Here is a 16,964-nt window from a genome sequence, read left to right on the forward strand (position 1 = left end):
TAATTTATTATGTCCGTTTATTAGATAGTTAGAATATAAACACATTGTTTCACATTTCAACTTGCCCAGATCCATTTCACAGGTTCATTAAAGTGCCAAAAATTTAAAAACAGCCTCACAGAATATAAATGAAACTAAATATGTCACATTATAAATGGCAAGAAAGACTAAAATTGTGTTTTTAATACCACTATAAATAATCCAGTCAAGCAGCATGGACTTGAAAACAGGAACTGCATCCAATTTAGTCCAAGATAAACTATTTTTTCCTTCATTAGGTACAGTGGCTCTGCTTCCATAAAATTAGCGGGGCCGAAGCCTTTAGGTAGTTCACTTTAACTGTAACACCAGTATCCCTGCTTCATAAACAATATTTATTAAAAACAGTGTCATTGTCTGAGCTCTTTCCTTCCCTTTTACACTGCTTATCAATGATAGTATTCAAAGAGGCAGAACGTTCTTCTTCAAGTTGATATGAAGATCAGTTGAATCACTCAGAGTCAACCTGGAGTATTAATCCTTGCCATGGCCTGCTTCATCGTGTCTCTAGCAAGAGCGTAGCGCCTCACAATCTGCCGCACGTGCTCTTCTTCCTCACGCTTCAGGATGCGCAGAAAGTTGCATAGCTCAGGAAAACTAAATGCATCCCACTGTGGAGGAGAGCACATCACAATCTGTTGTTTATACAGATCATATATTGGGTGGTTTTCAGCATACATTGGTATGTTTATTATATGAATTAATTCTCAGAGACAAATAGAAACTTACATTGACTTCCCCTGTCTCGTTTTCTTTCAAAACCAGACTCATGACTTTTTCACTGGGTCCAGCACACAGGCGCAGGGAGAGGGGACACTCATCATCAGACAGTTTACGCATGAACACTAAAGGAGAGAAAACACAGCATGTTAGAACTTAAAGGTCCAGTGTGGAGGATTTAGGGAGAGACACTGGAAGAAATCAAATATAATACAATAAGTATGTTTTCTTTAGTGTTTAATCACCTGAAACTAAGAATCGTGTTGTGTCACCTCAGAATCATCTGTGTGTATCTACATAGGGAGCGGGTCCTTGTCTACGGAGATTGCTATGTTGCATCGCCATGTTTGTACAGTAGTCCAGAAAAGACAAACCAAACACTGGCTCTAGATAGGGCCATTTGCATTTATGCATTGGTCACTGTAGTTAGCAGCCCCCCTTGGACGAGAACGTCAAGCAAGACACCAAGTTTTTTAATGTGAAACTGCTTTATTCAGTGTTTTACAAGTTTAAACCACTGGGTCTGTCTGTTTTGGAGAGTAAGAGACTTCTGTGGATAATTCGGCTCCCGGTAAAAACCTCCTGAACGTCTGGATCAGGAATAAGGTGAGCACACATTAGCAGGTGCTGGGCTAGCAGGACATCTCCGACATGCCACACTGTGTCAAAGAAACACTGATTTGTGACATGAAACTGCTTTATTCAGTTTTTTTTACCAGTTTAAATCACCGGGTCTGTTTGTTTTGGAGAGGAAGAGACCTCTGCGGATAATTTGGCTCCCAGTAAAAACCTCCTGAATGTCCGAATCAAAAATAAGGTGAGCACAAATTAAGATATCAGAGAAAAAAGGTGAGGACACTTTTGCATGTGCTGGACAAGTGGGCCGTCTGCAACATGCTAAACAGCGTAGGAGAATCACTGATTTTAAATGTGAAACTGCTTTATTCAGTGTGTCTATCGGTTTAAATTACCAGATCCGTTTGTTTTGGAGAGGAAGAGACCTCTCCAGATAATTCAGCTCTTGGTAAAAATCTCCTGAACAAAGAACACTAAAGGAATCCTAACCAGGAGAAGTTTCAGCTAGTTGCAATCTGCAATCTTCACCACTAGATGTCACTAAATCCCCCTAAACCTTACAAACTGGACCTATAATACTTAGTTCTGTATTGTTTTACAGTAAGAACACATTGTTGAAGACTCTACCTTGACTTTGTCTCTCGGTGCGTTCAAACAGGGCAAACTTTGCCGGGTTGTCCACCACTGTGAACTTGTTGAGCAGTGCCTCGATGACTTCTCGCACACGTGTTTGGGAGCTTATATGCAGGTGCTTGGCAGCGTCTTTGGGGAGGTAGAAAGATGTCCGCCGCTTCATCCGTCTGTCCTGATGATCTTCCTCTGGTGACGAGCACAGGCTCTGAGGGGGAGGGAGGGAGATGGGGCGGACTAACTGGAAGTGGACCTTGATGAAACCAGTGTAGGACCCGTCTTTATTCTGCAAGGGAGACAGATATATGTTGTAAGAATGTGGGAGAAAGATACTGAAACAATTAAAATACAGTTCAAGTACACTTTTTTTCATGAATGGATGTTTGGAGAAAAAAGGTTTATCCATCACTCACAATCACCATGTAGAGGTTGCTGTTGATCTGTGCATTGTATTCCTTCACCTTCTGATGAATCTCACTAACAGTCAACTCCTGTTTCCTCCAGTCGATCTGTTCATCCTAAAAGAAAAGGTACAGGACATCCTAACAAGTGAGTGTTAAAGAGAGAGTGACTGATGAACTATGCCATCGCCTCACCGCTGATCGTCTGACCTTGTGAAAGAAAGATGTGTGCGCAGTAAAATACAGTTCCAGCTCTGAGTCCTCCTGACTGCAGAATGTGTCACTCGCTGTGCTTCCCCAGGTCATCTCTGAGCTTCAGTTCAGCGGGAGTTTTTTAGATTTTTGTCATCAACAGAATCTAAATCTAATCTCTAATTTGTGGAGTTGTGTGTCAGAATTTTCCAGAGCTTCCCTCTGTCTCTCTCTTCTGTGTGGTGAGATCTGATTTTGCAAACAGCTCCTTTGACCTCAGCATTTCCATTTGCTCCTCCCCGACAATAAAACCTCACAAAGGGCCGGCCCACTCCCAGAGGAGATCTGCTCAAATTATCCTAATAGCATAACCTTCACTCAGTGTTACTGTTGTTGTGTGTACATAACATTACAATGTAATTTCCATATAAATAACTGACTATATCACAACTTCACCAATTGCTTTATTTTTTGGAAATTCACTATACCCTCACACTCTTTAAACACAGTCTACCAGGACAATTATTTAGGGTAGTGATACTCAGCACATCAGAATGACAAGCTGATTCACACTGGGATTTCCTTTTTTACTTTTATAGTTAATATGGTGCATAAACAAGCATCCAAATAGAGCTAGAACAGAGGTCTGGGCTATTATTTCTTTATATTAATGATTGATGTTAGTTATTAACTGGCCCCCTGTCTTCCTGCAGAAGTGGCCCCCGGGCAAAGCCAGTTAAGTATCTCTAATGTAGGGCCACAGAAATCATGTTAAAATCTACTTTTTCAGGAGCAGGAAGCTCAGTCAGAGTCAGTATAAGTTCTGGAAACAGGAATCTTTGCAAAATAAAGTCAATAAAATCAGATTAAAAGCTTTGTGACCTTTTGTTTTGTGGAAGAAATACCTGAATCTGTCCTGCCACTGTATAAATTATAAACGAGGTTCAGCAAAATAGTGAGTTTCTCAAAAATAAGGCCATTGGTGAAGTTGTGATACGGACATTCAGAAATGATATATCACGCTGCATTCTCTGTCTATAGGGACATTTATCCTGTTTTTTGCAGGCCTAAAAGAATGTCACATTGCCAGAAATAAAAGTATTTTCTCCTGCAACTCCTTGCATTGTGCAGCGTGACGGCCCCTGAGGTGCTAAGTTGGTTGTAATTTAACAGAGACGGTTTTTTCCCTCTGTTCTTGAAGGTGTCACAGGAGTGCAGCGGCTGCAGTCTGAGCACCTGGGCTGAACTGAATGCTTCTGGAGAGTGAAAGCCCAGCTTCAGTGTTGTTTGTCCTCTCTCTCCACTTGGACTCATCTCCTCTGACACTGCACGTTTTGCCTTTGTTTGGTTTTTCTTTCGTTATGCTTACCTTACATGACACTGTTTTCACTCACTCACATCTGCATTACTGATTTACTGATTAGCCACATTCCATATGTAGTTCTTTCTTTAGTCGTTAATTTTGTTACAGAAAATACCTTTTGATTTAACGCCATCCACCTTTGTCCCTTCCCATATTTGTCATGGCCTAGGAGCCGGGTTATGACATGCAGTATGTAAGCCAGGATGCTTTTCTGGCTAATGTACCCTACGATTCTCTGTGCAGCAGAGGATACGTCACATTAACTGAGCTGAGATTACAATGCATTCAATATTTTGTGTGACTCGTGTGTATAATTAAAACATTAATATACAGTATGCTCATTTCGCAACACAGACTGCAACGGATACATAAGCGCGAAGGTCAGAGTTCAAGGCGCAAAGTCATATGCCTCAATTGTATGCGTAGTCCATGCAGCCGTATTTACTTTGTAAGGGCAGCTGCAGTACATACTGACAGTAAAAAGAAAAAAATTGCGATTCAGAACGCAGCTTTAGTCTGAGCAGTGGGGTGGCTGTGGTAGAGCAGATCTTCCAGTAATTGGAAAATTGGTGGATTCATCCCCCAGTTCCTCCAGTCCACATGTCAAACTATCTGACACTGAACCCCATATTGCTGTGTGTGAATGCATGTGAATGTTAAACAGATGAGCAGGTGGCACCTTGTATGGTAGCCTTGGCCAGCAGTGTATGAATGTGAATGGGTGAATGTCATGTTAAAGTGCTTTGAGAGGTCAGAACACTAGAAAGGTGCTTTATACATGCAAGTCCATTTACCATCCATTTAATTAAGCAATCCCTTAATTATCTGATAAGCTGTATTTGTTTTTATTGTTCTGAAACAAAGGCAGCTGTTTCATTTCAGAGTTGTTAAGCCATCCCCTCCCCCTCTGCCTCTCTTAAATTACTTTCTGTATAGATGCGTTGACAATGAGAAGGCAATAAAACCACAATCTCTGAGGACATATGGCACATACGGACAGCAGTGGACAATCTGGTAGTCTCCATCTGCTTTGACCTGCACACCTACAACAATTCCATGAGGACTGCTGTCTGTACAAATGTACTGTTGATACAAGATTGTTCCCTCACCACGTTTGTGTCTGTCTCAAGGGAGTCGACAGAGAAATCTTCCTGGTCTGCTAACAAACTTCCATCTGTGCAGCAGTCCAGCTGGATGAACGGTCGGCAGCGGTGGTGACAAGTGTAATTGCAGTCTGAGAAGAAAGAGAGAGCAGATTTGGAATTCTCAGCGATGCTTTGGCTCATGGTCAGCTCTTGTTCTGTAGAGCCCTCTGGTGTGGATTTTGTGCAGTAATCTGTCCCTGTGCTGAAAACACATCACCCAAAACACACTAACCTAGATGCATTATGGAAGCAACAACTCAAAATGTTTGTATGTATAAAACAAAGAATGCTTGGTTTTTATATTATAGGCTGTTATTATAGGTGCTGAAGCAGTTCATTTCTTTGTTGAACTGGGGCAGACATGCCTCAAGTCTTAAGACAAATATATTCCTAGGAACTATCTGTACCAACGTGAAGCTTGCCAGAGCTTCCTATAGATTAAGACACACTGTGATAAAGTTTCTCATGAATGGAAAAACAACACGAGCATCCTGCGTTCTAGTGATACTGGAAAGTGTGGCACAGCCCTGTGAGCTTTGGATGGGCATGACGTAGTTGTTAAGGAGCACAGAGCTGATTTAGGCTTTAGTTTGAGGGCATTTTAAGCCATTTCTAATAAGGCTAAAGGTTTTTATTTCTCCTTACTTTACTCCAAACCTTGAGTAAGAAACCACAATGGTTCACAACATCTATTATTAAGCGCATATGAAGGAAAACAATGACTCAAGACAGCCTAATACACTTAACGTCACTGTGTCTCATGCAGTAAAGATTTGGTGGCTGGTTGCATGTCTTTGCTTTGTGGTTCATTGGTTGAAGAAAAGCATGCTCATCATGTACACACCAAACATAAAGGACAATCGGGTGTTTTTGTATATTTTTCTTAATGCCATAATCAACAAGTCTGTTTTTCGTGGCTCTACACGCCAAGCCCATTTGTTACTACTCAAATTTAAAGGTATACTATACAGGATTGTTGGTTATTGTTTTAAAAGAAAATGCTCACTAGCTAAATTCAAACTAAAAGCAAACACCAGATTCAATATCATTTGGCAATTTGCCTCACTATATTTGTGTTTTTTAGGCACCCTTTCTATTGGATTCCTGCTGCTTACAGTCACTACCTTTTAATAAAGCCCTAACCTCACCTGTACACCGTGTGGGTACACACCCACAAACGTCCTGAGCACAAAAGATAATAAGAAAATTTGGGCGGAGTCTCTACAGATAAATACAAAGCTACACTTCCAGTGGGTCCTAAGTCATGATTGAGAGGGATTACTTCTGTATGAGTCTACTTTTTTTTTATTCTTGCATAGTATATCCTTAAATCTTTAAAAAATGGTCTCTAATGTAGGCCTATACTTTAATTTTTAAAAATGGCTAATTAATTTACTAATGAGCTGGGCACTGTCGTTTTTAGGAAATGTTACAAACAGAAGTAAATAATGGGTTTGCTAGGAACTATTTTCAGCCGTGGATTAATACTAAGCAGTAACCTCCTGGGCTGAAAAATGAAGCCAATGCGGAAGTGCCAAAAACTGCAGTTCCTCTCACGGCCACTTGAGGCTGGCTCTAACAGCGAGTCAACCCCCGTAGACCCTAGTGATAAAGTGGCCACTTTTAACTAGAAATAAACATCTTTACAGCCTGGAACAAAAAACAGTTTGGGGTCTCTAAAGCTATTGACAGCTGTACAGGGGGTGGATTTTTATGTAACTCACCCATTTAAATTTTACTATGGCTTTAGGTTATGCATAATTAAGGGCATGGACACTTTTAGTATGCAAGCATCATATGATCTAGTAGCGTAACCATGGCGTAACCCTTGATTCACACAGTATAGGCATAGCCGTAGCTGTCACTATTTGTGTTTTCAGTCCATGAAACATAATTATATTATTTTGGTCACCCTAACAAAGTCATGTTCAGCATTTGGTTTTACTAATAGACACTCGAAGGAGTCAGATATTCAGTTTATACAGTAAATTATGTTTTGTTTTAATGATTTTAAGCCTGTTTTTCCAATACTGAAAATTAGCACTATCACATTTAACCATAGTTGTAAATGCACCATGCTAACCAAGCTATCAGCTAGCATTATGGTTAGCTCTGCCCTTAAGTCCAAATTTGGCCCATTCTTGCTCCAAATTTCCAAGATGGCGTCGCCCAAAATACCAAAGTCAAGGCCTCAAAACATGAGTCCGCAAAAAAAATGGCTACGTCCATTATTTTACATAGTCCATGGTCTATGGCACAGAGAAATAAGGCTTTGGCTACACCTGCAATTTAACCCTTGGTTTTTGGTCTTCAAATGGGAATCGCTGACAGTAAGAAAAATATCATCAAAACAATTTCACATGCAGAGTGTACTCACTGGTGCAGCGTAAACTTGGCTTATAAAGCCCCCAGATGAATTCTCCACACAGGTCACACCAGGTGAGCTGGGCGTGACTGTAGGGCTGGAAGTCATGACCCACTGCGGCCTCTCCTATCTGACACCCAGGTGGCTCGATGCTGACGCTGTCTCCGACCAGACGGACGACATGGAAGTGGCTTGGCTGACCCGGGTTTACAGGTGGGGGTGCTGTACGGGCAGCGGGAGCAGCCAGCTCAATGGAGTCATTGACACTGAGGTCCTTCAGCTCGATCAGCTCACATTTAGACATCCTGTCCCTGATTCAGACTCTGACATGTCAAGTGAGCAGTTGCTGTCCATGAGCTAGTATGGGTGTACATCCAACCCTGAGAGGAGACTACATTAGTATGTGCTCCTTCGCATTCTGAGTGAGGATGTTGTGAACCCTGGGCTCTGATGATATGGTCAGTATTTGGGCAAAAAGAAGGACTAGGTAAGTTCTTTAAGGATGTGCAGAGGAACTGGTGGCAGCTGAATCCTGCAAGATAATCACAAAGGATACACAAGTTTATGTACGATACATTAACTACATGTATGGGTCACAGTCAGCTTAAAGGGACAGTTCACCCCCAAATCAAAAATATGATGTAGAGATGTCTGCCTTCTCTCCAATATAATGGAACTAGATGACACTCATCTTGTGGTGCTCAAAGTGCCAAAAAATATATTTGAAAAACCGGGTAACTCACACAAAACAAGAGGAAAAATATGTATCTTTGATATATGTGTGAACTGTCCCTTTAACATAACTGACATATTTAAATCTGTTTAGATCAGCATTCATATAATCAGTGTCTATGCTGTATAACAGTTTGGGCTTCACAAACAGAAAAACAAGAGATTAACCTTTGTCATCTGATGCCAGGATTCATATGATTATGATAAAATGTGGGACAAGCTAACTGGTATAATCCTGTGAAATCCAGGGACAACTCAGACTGTTTTTCTCTGTGTGACACTGAAACAAAACTGTATAGGCATGGGCCATTAGCTCTAACATTTAATTATTTATATTCAGAAGGTGAAGAACTAACTTAAATCCATCAATTCATTGATAACTGGCAACACACTGGAAGTAAAAAGTATAACGTTTTTAGACGTATTTGTCATGTATGCATATTTTACAGCTACAAGTGCTGAGTGTCTGACACACAGTGGTGGAATGTACTGAACAGGTTAAGGGTACTTGGATTTTAGTATTTCCATTTTAAATGTATACCTCTTCTCAACTGTGTTTAAGGATAAATATTCTGCAGTTCCTCCACTGTTTATTGTATAGCTACAGTGATTTTGCAGATTATGATTATAGTCTACATATAAAACATAAAATCATTTTATAGAATGAGGAGACATTGTTGTAGATTAAACTATGCAGCAGTGTGAAACAAAGGTAAAGCAAGTGGCACGATTGCACACTACAACATTAAAATGCTGCTTACAGTCAGGGGTGTGGTACCAAATTCTGGGCCCCTATGCAAACCCCCACCCTTCCTCTCTGGATCCATATCTCTGTCACGCACCTTTTAATTTGTTGGGGGGTTTTTTTTGTATAAAGTCAATTTGCGTTCTTTCCCTTTCCTTACTATCTTTCTTTTTTTTGGAACCTTGATGTCTCTTTTTGGGGAAAGATATGAGCAGCATAAGCAGTCATTCACTCAGCTCTGGCTGAGTTAAGAGACAAATTCTTGTGCAGGGGTGGACTAAACCATTTTGTGCCCTAAAGGGGTGAGAGGGGCCCTCAGAAAGCGTCCTCTATGTTTTTTAACAAAGTTCAGTCTTTCAACAGATTTATTCGACCAGTCTTAATTTAGCTATGGCACTAACAATTTAGAAATAATAAATAAAACCAAATTTCTCATTCCAGACTTTTTCAGGCCCCCCTTTCAACTAAAGCCCCGAATATCAGTCCCACTTTTTTCCCCTACTTTGACCCTGCTGCTTACAGTATATGCTGATGTATCAGTGATATTAATCAATTGATAAAATATAAAGTGGCCCAAACTAAGATGGCAAATCAAAGAATAAAACATGAGGTATTGACGGCAAAACTGAAACAGAGCCAAACTCACACGCACCACCAATACCACTGCCAGGGTAACTGGTCTCCACGCATCCAACCTCTCAGAGTTAAACATCAGAGCCACTGCATGCATTGCTACCTCAATAGAACATGACAACACACACCCGCTCAATCACTACCTCACCTCACTGCCCTCTGGACGCAGGTACAGAGCACTGAGGAGCAGAGGGGCTCAGCCATAGCTAACTTAAATAACAGGCATCGCTGAATAGGCCTGAGTGTGCACTCCTGTCTGTATCGTTACTGTGATGTTGTCCATGTTGTTACTGTGTGCTGCTGTACAGTTTACATGTCTTCCATATTCTTACTGTGTGCTGTGTATTTCCTGTTATCTGATAATGTACGGTGCTGGGAAAAACAATCTCCCCTCAGGGACAATAGAGTCTGAGTCTAATAATATAACATCACTGTTGGAGAGAGATTACTTACATGTAATATACATGTAATAGAATTATGTAAAGGTAACTGTAATCCATTACAGGTAAATATGGAATAAAATTACAGTTACTACTCAAAATGTTCGTGGTTACAAAGGTCACCTCTAAAGCTCGACCTGTTGTCTCAGACTCTCACCATCCCCTCCATGTTGAGTTTCACAGATACTTCTATCAGGGCGGAGGTTTAAATGTAGCACTTAGCGTTACAGATCGTCTTTTGTCCCGTCTGCTGGCGCTTATCTTAACCAGCAGTGACCACTATCTGCCCATGATTTACCCCTGACAGTGTGTGATTCTGGATTCTGTGTGTTGTCAGTATTGTACTGTGTGTTTTGTTGCACTAATGAGGACTGTCCATGTCCCAAATTGCCCCTCGGGAACATTAAAGTTTTACCATACCTGACTCACCTTATATTATTCTAATGAAGTAATTAAAACAGCTACATTACTTATTACAGAAGTGTGGTTGAGAGCGTCGTGACATATTGCATTTCCACCTGGTATGCCAGCTGCAATGTGTCAGATAAAAAGGCCCTGCAGAGGATAGTGAGGACAGCGGAGAGGATCATTGGGGTACCACTACCCTCTGTCCAGGAGGGCTCTGAGCATCATCACAGATCCTTCACACCCTCTCCACAGGCACTTTGAACCGCTGCCATCAGGCAAACGCTACCTCACTGTCAAATCTAGGACCAGTAGAATGCTTAACAGCTTCCTCCCACAGGCTGTGAGGATGCTAAACAGTTAAACTGGACTCTGGAACCCACGGTAGTCAAGTGGGCAGATTGTGATTATAAAAGATGCTTTATAGAGAGTGGTAACTACTTTTTTGTTTCACCATGAACAGCAGAAAATTGTGTGATGAGTTTAGGCACTATGTTTTATATTTACTGTAGAACTTCAACTAAAAGCCTGGTCCCACTGTAACACCCAGTTCCTTACTAGCACGGTATAGCTAAACATTTTGACAAATGTCTCAATTAGACGCCTGGTCTGGTTGCCAAGCAGTTCATCTTTTGTAATAGAAGTTCTTTGGCTGTATAAACCCAGGTTGTTGGCTACCTCAAACTATGTTTCCATTCCTCTATCACCCTGTAAGTTATTCATATTCCTTTAGTTAGTAAGCATCATCAGATCAAGAGAATCAAATGGGTTTTTCATAAAAATGAACCCAAGATGTGAGTATTGTCTTAACAGGATAAAGTGGTGTTGTGTCGGTGTTAAGGAAGAGGAGGAGGCTCAGAAGGAGGGGTCCACTATTATGGGCATCGGTCCAAATGCTTCAGCCATTAAACTCTTTTTTTGCACTCAAAGATTTATTTCCAGACTCAAATTGCAGTTAAACATTTACTGTTGTATGTGTGGTGAGATGACAATTAAAGCCTGATTTGATTTGAAACATGTTTCACAGGGTAACTAGTGATCTATAACCTGTTACATGTCAAAAGTAATCTTCCCAGCACTGTGTAACAGTGGCAGGAGCCATTGTGAGGGAGGGCCTATAGTTTCAAGATTTTAAATTTATTTTGCTGGTTGATGTACTTTTATCTAGGTTTTCTCTCATAATAGAGTATTTTACATTGTGGTTTTGCTACTTGCAGTTAAGTAGGCTAAATAATCTGGATACTTCTTCCACCACTTCAGATAGCAGCCTGCAGACAGGGGCTGATATGCAAACACATTTTTTTCTGAGCTGTAGAGCTGAATACTTTCCTCTGAGGAGAAAAAGTGTAAAATGTTCACAGGTGCATGAGAAACTTTCAGTAGTTTCCCTGCGGAGCTGCATTGTGACTTGAATATGAACAACCCGGGGCTCTATGTGCCAAGTGGGTCACCACACGGCGCAATTATCCACACAGGGCAACAAGAGCACATTGTACCGGCCATCATCATCATCATCATCATCATCCGTGATCATTTTCTGCTGCTTCTCTCAAAAACTACTCCCCTGGGAAACCGAGCAGACATGGCTTTACGTTTAAATCACGCTTTAATTTGTAACTCCTTACAAAACGCAGCTCGGTCTGTAACGGGACAGCCCGGTTTAACCGTGTCTGAGGCGGGACGACAAACTCAGCTGACAGTGACACCGGAGGAAATGACGGATAAACCTTTAAAAAATGACCTTACCTCCTTTAATTCAGCCGCGCCACTTATCGCAGAGGAGATTTGGAGAGTGAACGCAGTTTGTGGTTTGTGTTAACACCGAGCCGTCCCCCCGTCCCGGCGCACGCACTGGTGTTTGCGCATGCACATTGTGAGTGAAGGATTACCGTCTAATCCCGTATGAGTATTAAACATCCTCCACAGGAAGGACCCTCTGTCCACACACACAGGACACACATATACTACTGTGTGTCCTGCACGGATGGGGGTTCAACAATAGTAAACATGCAGTCCATTAATTTTACTTTTATGGTAACAAATCCTAAGGCACCCTTTATAAAGTATTTATAAATTGTGACTACAGCTTTATAAATGTTTGATAAATAATGATCTGATGCTTTTAAAACATTTATAAATCACTGTCTTTAATGATTATTTATTACTTCAGTTTTTTTTTCTTTAGAACATATACATTATGATCACCAGGATAAACACCATGACTGGGGATTTTTTGCCAACCTGGCAACCGTTGCTCTTATGACTAGTTTATGCAGTATTAGTGAATTATTTATTAACCATTAATAAAGCCCTTAGTTACAATTACAAGTCCTTTATAAAAGATGCCTTACTAGAAAGTGGAAGCCACTTTTGCCATGTCTTATGGACAGCAGAAAATGACGTGATAGGTTTAAACATCACTGGCCACTTTATTAGGTACACCTGTTCAACTATTCTTAATGCAATTAGCTAATCAGCCAATCATGTGGCAGCAACTCAATGCATTTAGGCCTGTAGACATGGTCAAGACGACCTGCTGAAGTTCTCCAGAATGGAGAAGAATGATGATTGAAGTGACTTTGTATGTAGCATGGTTGTTGGTGCCAAACGGGCTGGTATTTCAGAAACTGCTGATCTACTGGGGTTTTCACACAGAGCCATCTCTAGGGTTTACACAGGATGGTCCAAAAAAGAAAAAATATCCAGTAAACGGTTAGCCTGGAAATCCAGACCAAAATCTAGAAAGATTGACTCGCTGAGCAAATTCAAATTGTGCTCTCGCAAGAACTCTGGATTTCCAGGGTAGTGAGCGCTAGTTCTTTGGGTGAAAATGCCTTGTTGATGCCAGAGATCAGAGGAGAATGGTCAGACTGGTTCAAGATGACAGAAAGGCAACAGTAACTCAAATAACCACTTGTTACAACCAAGGTCTACAGAAGACCCTCTCTGAACCAACAACACGTCCAACCTTGAAGCAAATGGGCTACAGCAGCAGAAGACCACACCAGGTGCCACTCCTGTCAGCTAACAACAGGAAACTGAGGCTACAGTTCACACAGGCTCACCTAAACTGGACAATAAAAGATTGGAAAAATGTTGCCTGGTCTGATGAGTCTGGATTTCTGCTGAGACATTCAGATGGTAGGGTCAGAATTTGGCATAAACAACATGAAAGCATAGATCCATCCTGCCTTGTATCAACAGTTCAGGCTGGCGGTGGTGGTGTAATGGTGTGGGGGAGATTTTCTTGGCACACTTTGGGCCCCTTAGTACCAACTGAGCATGGTTTAAACACCAAAGCCTACCTGAGTATTGTTGCTGACCGTGTCCATCCCTTTATGACCACAGTGCACCCATCCTCTGATGGCTATTTCCAGCAGGATAACGCACCATGTCACAAAGCTCAAATCATCTCAAACTGGTTTCTTGAACGTGACAGTTGAGTTCACTGTACTCCAATGGCCTCCACAGTCACCAGATCTCAATCCAATAGAGCACCTTTGGGATGTGGTGGAACGGGAGATGCACATCATGGATGTGCAGCCAACAAATCTGCAGCAACTGTGTGATTCTATCATGTCAATATGGACCAAAATCTCTGAGAAATATGTCCCACATCTTGTTGAATCTATGCCACCAAAAAATTAAGGCATGTCTGAAGGCAAAAGGGAGTCCAACATGGTACTAGCAAGGTGCACCTAGTGAAGTGGCTGGTGAGTGTATTTGAAATGTATTTTAGTATGTTGTATGTGCTCTATGTTAAGGTCTGTGTTTGTACTACAAAACTGGCTGTCAGACAAACTTCTCTTGGGGACAATAACATTAAAGCTTAGTCGTATATCAAATTTTGCTTCAAACCTTTATGGGATAGGCTGTCCATTGATAATCAAAAATGATTTTAGTCAAAGGGGGATTTAAATTAGTCAGTATAATGTGCTTTAATTCCCTAATGAATGATACTTTTGATCAATCTGAAGCAGAGGAAGTCACTTTTTTCAAACGATGGATGTTTCAGTTTGGAATGAATAGACTCTTTAATCTTTGATAAGGGGCCATTTGGAAATCACTCAATGGGGGAAAAAGCCTCCAGGCTTAAATATGAGGGGCAGATGAAGAAAGGCTCTTCTTATCTCTCCCAGGCCAAACAAGCATGTTGGAAAACCGTGAGGTTTACGGTGCCACGCTCTTATTTTACTCACTGAGTTCATTCAGTCTGTGTGGAGAAAGGAAAGAGGGATCCCACTGTGACAGGAAGGAATATAAGGAACTGTACAGAGAGTGAGTAAATCTGGATAGTTCTCTTTCTCTACTGCTATTACTATTTTATTCCCTATGCCATACAGGCAATGAACACACAATGACTGTATGTATGTGTATATATTATTATTGCTCCTACCTGCCTATATGCACTTTACTTTTACTTAACTTAAATTGTGAATGCAAGACTTTTACGCGTAATGGGGTATTTTTGTACTTTAATATTGTCACTTTGATTTAAGCTAATGATTTAAATGCCTCCTTAGCCAATAAAGTGATGAAGTAAAACTTGGATATTTTATTATCCTGAGTATGGTGTAAACTGGAACAGTAATATGGGAGTTACTTTTTTGATGTTATATTTTAGTGCCACCATCTGGACAACACACAATCCTGAGTTATGAGTGGGGGTCATAGCAGAAACCCACATGGACAGTCTGGCTCCTCTGGAAAACACAAACAATGAAACCAACAAAGAAACACACAACATACATTAAGTGTTACTAAGCACAGTTGCAGTGTCGTCAATCTATAATTAGACTTCATTTTTATAAGCTTAGCATGAAGAGACCATATGGCACTGTGTGTGGTGGGCATAATGTGTCTTTATTATAATGTGTGTGTAAGACAGAGAGAGAGGGGGGATGTCCTAAATGAGCATGTTGTTGTTTTCTTGCTGTGTGTGCCCAGTGTGTGGAGGCCCTGCAGAGTCACAAGCTTATGAGAGAGTAATTGGAGCACAATAACCTGAACAGCTGACCAGTGTGTCCACTCAACTGTTGGATGTAGAATGGGTGGTATTAGTCCGAGACATCACATCCTGAACCAGCCAGTTCCCAGACAGCAGCATGCACCCACACTGATGTCTGATGATGTACTTGCTACAACTTTTACAGTGTTAGTTTGACTTCACAGGGTCATGGTTTAGATTTGTGATTATAACCATGTGAGTTACAGTCCAACTAAAGTGTACAGCTTTAAATACAACTTTGTGCCTGCAGTTCCGGTTTTGACTCAACCAGAGAAAAGTGTTTTCCCTAAATGCATGGGGGGACTCTTTCTAGGAAGCATCCACGTCAGCCAGGAGCAGGTGCGTTAAATTCACCAGAATAAACAGGGATTTCCGGGCACTCACATTTCAGAATAAAAGCGTAAAAACTTAGGAAAGCGCTGACAGCTTGTGTTCAAGGTGATATGAACTCACTGTTTTGACTCTTCTCTTCTAGACCTCAATAGGGCAACTAAATAATATTGGGGTCAGGCCGATGTCAATCAAGCGCAGCTGGAAAACACCACTCACACTCCTCACATGAAGTCTTATCACACAAAATATATAAAAATCCCTATGTGGGTAGACCCTGTGTGTGGGGCCTTTAAAGGCTTTGCAACACTTCCACGTGCAGTGTGAACCCAGCATCAAGGCTTGTTGTTTGTTTGGTAGTGGTATCACTTTAAGGATACTGGTATTGGTACTGGTATCGTAATTATTTAAATGGTACCCAGTCCCTAGCTTTCTCTGAGGTAATGGAAACACAACAATTCTCAGTTTAAGGTATTTATAAACTAAAGAAAACAGTTATAATCCTCCTAAGGCCCTGTGTCCCCATATGAGTACATCACATTGTGGGTTTACTTGACCTTGTACTTCATTCTACTTAACTTAGACCTGTTGTCCTCATTTGTGGACACTTTTTGGTGCTATCTAGTGGTAGTAAGAGCACAATACACTAATCCATGTAAAAACAAGATGGCAGCCATTTCTGCCAAGTCAGTCTGTAGCCGATCCCGACACAAAAGAAGACAAGGTCCAAAAGGTGATCACATGTAATGGTTGAAACTTGGTAATTTATGATTAATAATGCTTGTAATTTGATATGACAACAAATTTGACCAATGTTAGCAACAGTAACAAGCTAAGACACCGTTTATTAGGAAGTACTCGTTTGAGGACATTAGACTTTATCATCGTCTTGTTTGAGGACATTAGGACTTAATTATCATTGACACTTTTTAGTTTTTTTTATACTTATCAGGTCCTGTTAGGAGAAATTAAAATGCAAACAAGACAAAAGTTCGGGTCTCAGGAAGGTATTAGATACCATCCATCCATTTTTGTAACCACTTATCCTCTCGAGGGTCGCAGGGGGCTGGAGCCTATCCCAGCTAACATTGGGCGAGAGGTGGGGTACACCCTGGACAGGTCGCCAGACTATCACAGGGCTGACACATAGAGACAGACAACCATTCATGCTCACATTCACACCTACAGACAATTTAGAGTCACCAATTAACCTGCATGTCTTTGGACTGTGGGAGGAAGC

General features: G+C 41.1%; 1 protein-coding gene across 3 annotated transcripts in view; it reads right to left on the minus strand.

Moving 5' to 3' along the window:
* The window catches only part of rassf1 (Ras association domain family member 1), an 18,980-nt gene continuing 2,016 nt past the window's right edge, over positions 1–16,964 (minus strand). The window contains exons 1-7 of one of the 3 annotated variants that reach the window (XM_033627526.2): positions 12,133–12,268; positions 7,444–7,963; positions 5,031–5,155; positions 2,379–2,483; positions 1,963–2,251; positions 769–884; positions 1–650 (exon numbers count right to left, since the gene is read on the minus strand). In XM_033627526.2, coding sequence (XP_033483417.1) covers positions 501–650; positions 769–884; positions 1,963–2,251; positions 2,379–2,483; positions 5,031–5,155; positions 7,444–7,735 — 1,077 coding nt within the window. In that variant the 5' untranslated portion in view covers positions 7,736–7,963; positions 12,133–12,268 and the 3' untranslated portion in view covers positions 1–500. Of the gene's footprint in view, positions 651–768; positions 885–1,962; positions 2,252–2,378; positions 2,484–2,561; positions 2,962–5,030; positions 5,156–7,443; positions 7,964–12,132; positions 12,269–16,964 lie in introns of those variants that run through there. The other 2 variants (XM_033627527.2, XM_078168815.1) reach the window with 2 other exon arrangements.

Source organism: Epinephelus lanceolatus, chromosome 1, assembly GCF_041903045.1.
Source record: "Epinephelus lanceolatus isolate andai-2023 chromosome 1, ASM4190304v1, whole genome shotgun sequence".
Classification (NCBI taxonomy): Eukaryota; Metazoa; Chordata; class Actinopteri; order Perciformes; family Serranidae; genus Epinephelus; species Epinephelus lanceolatus.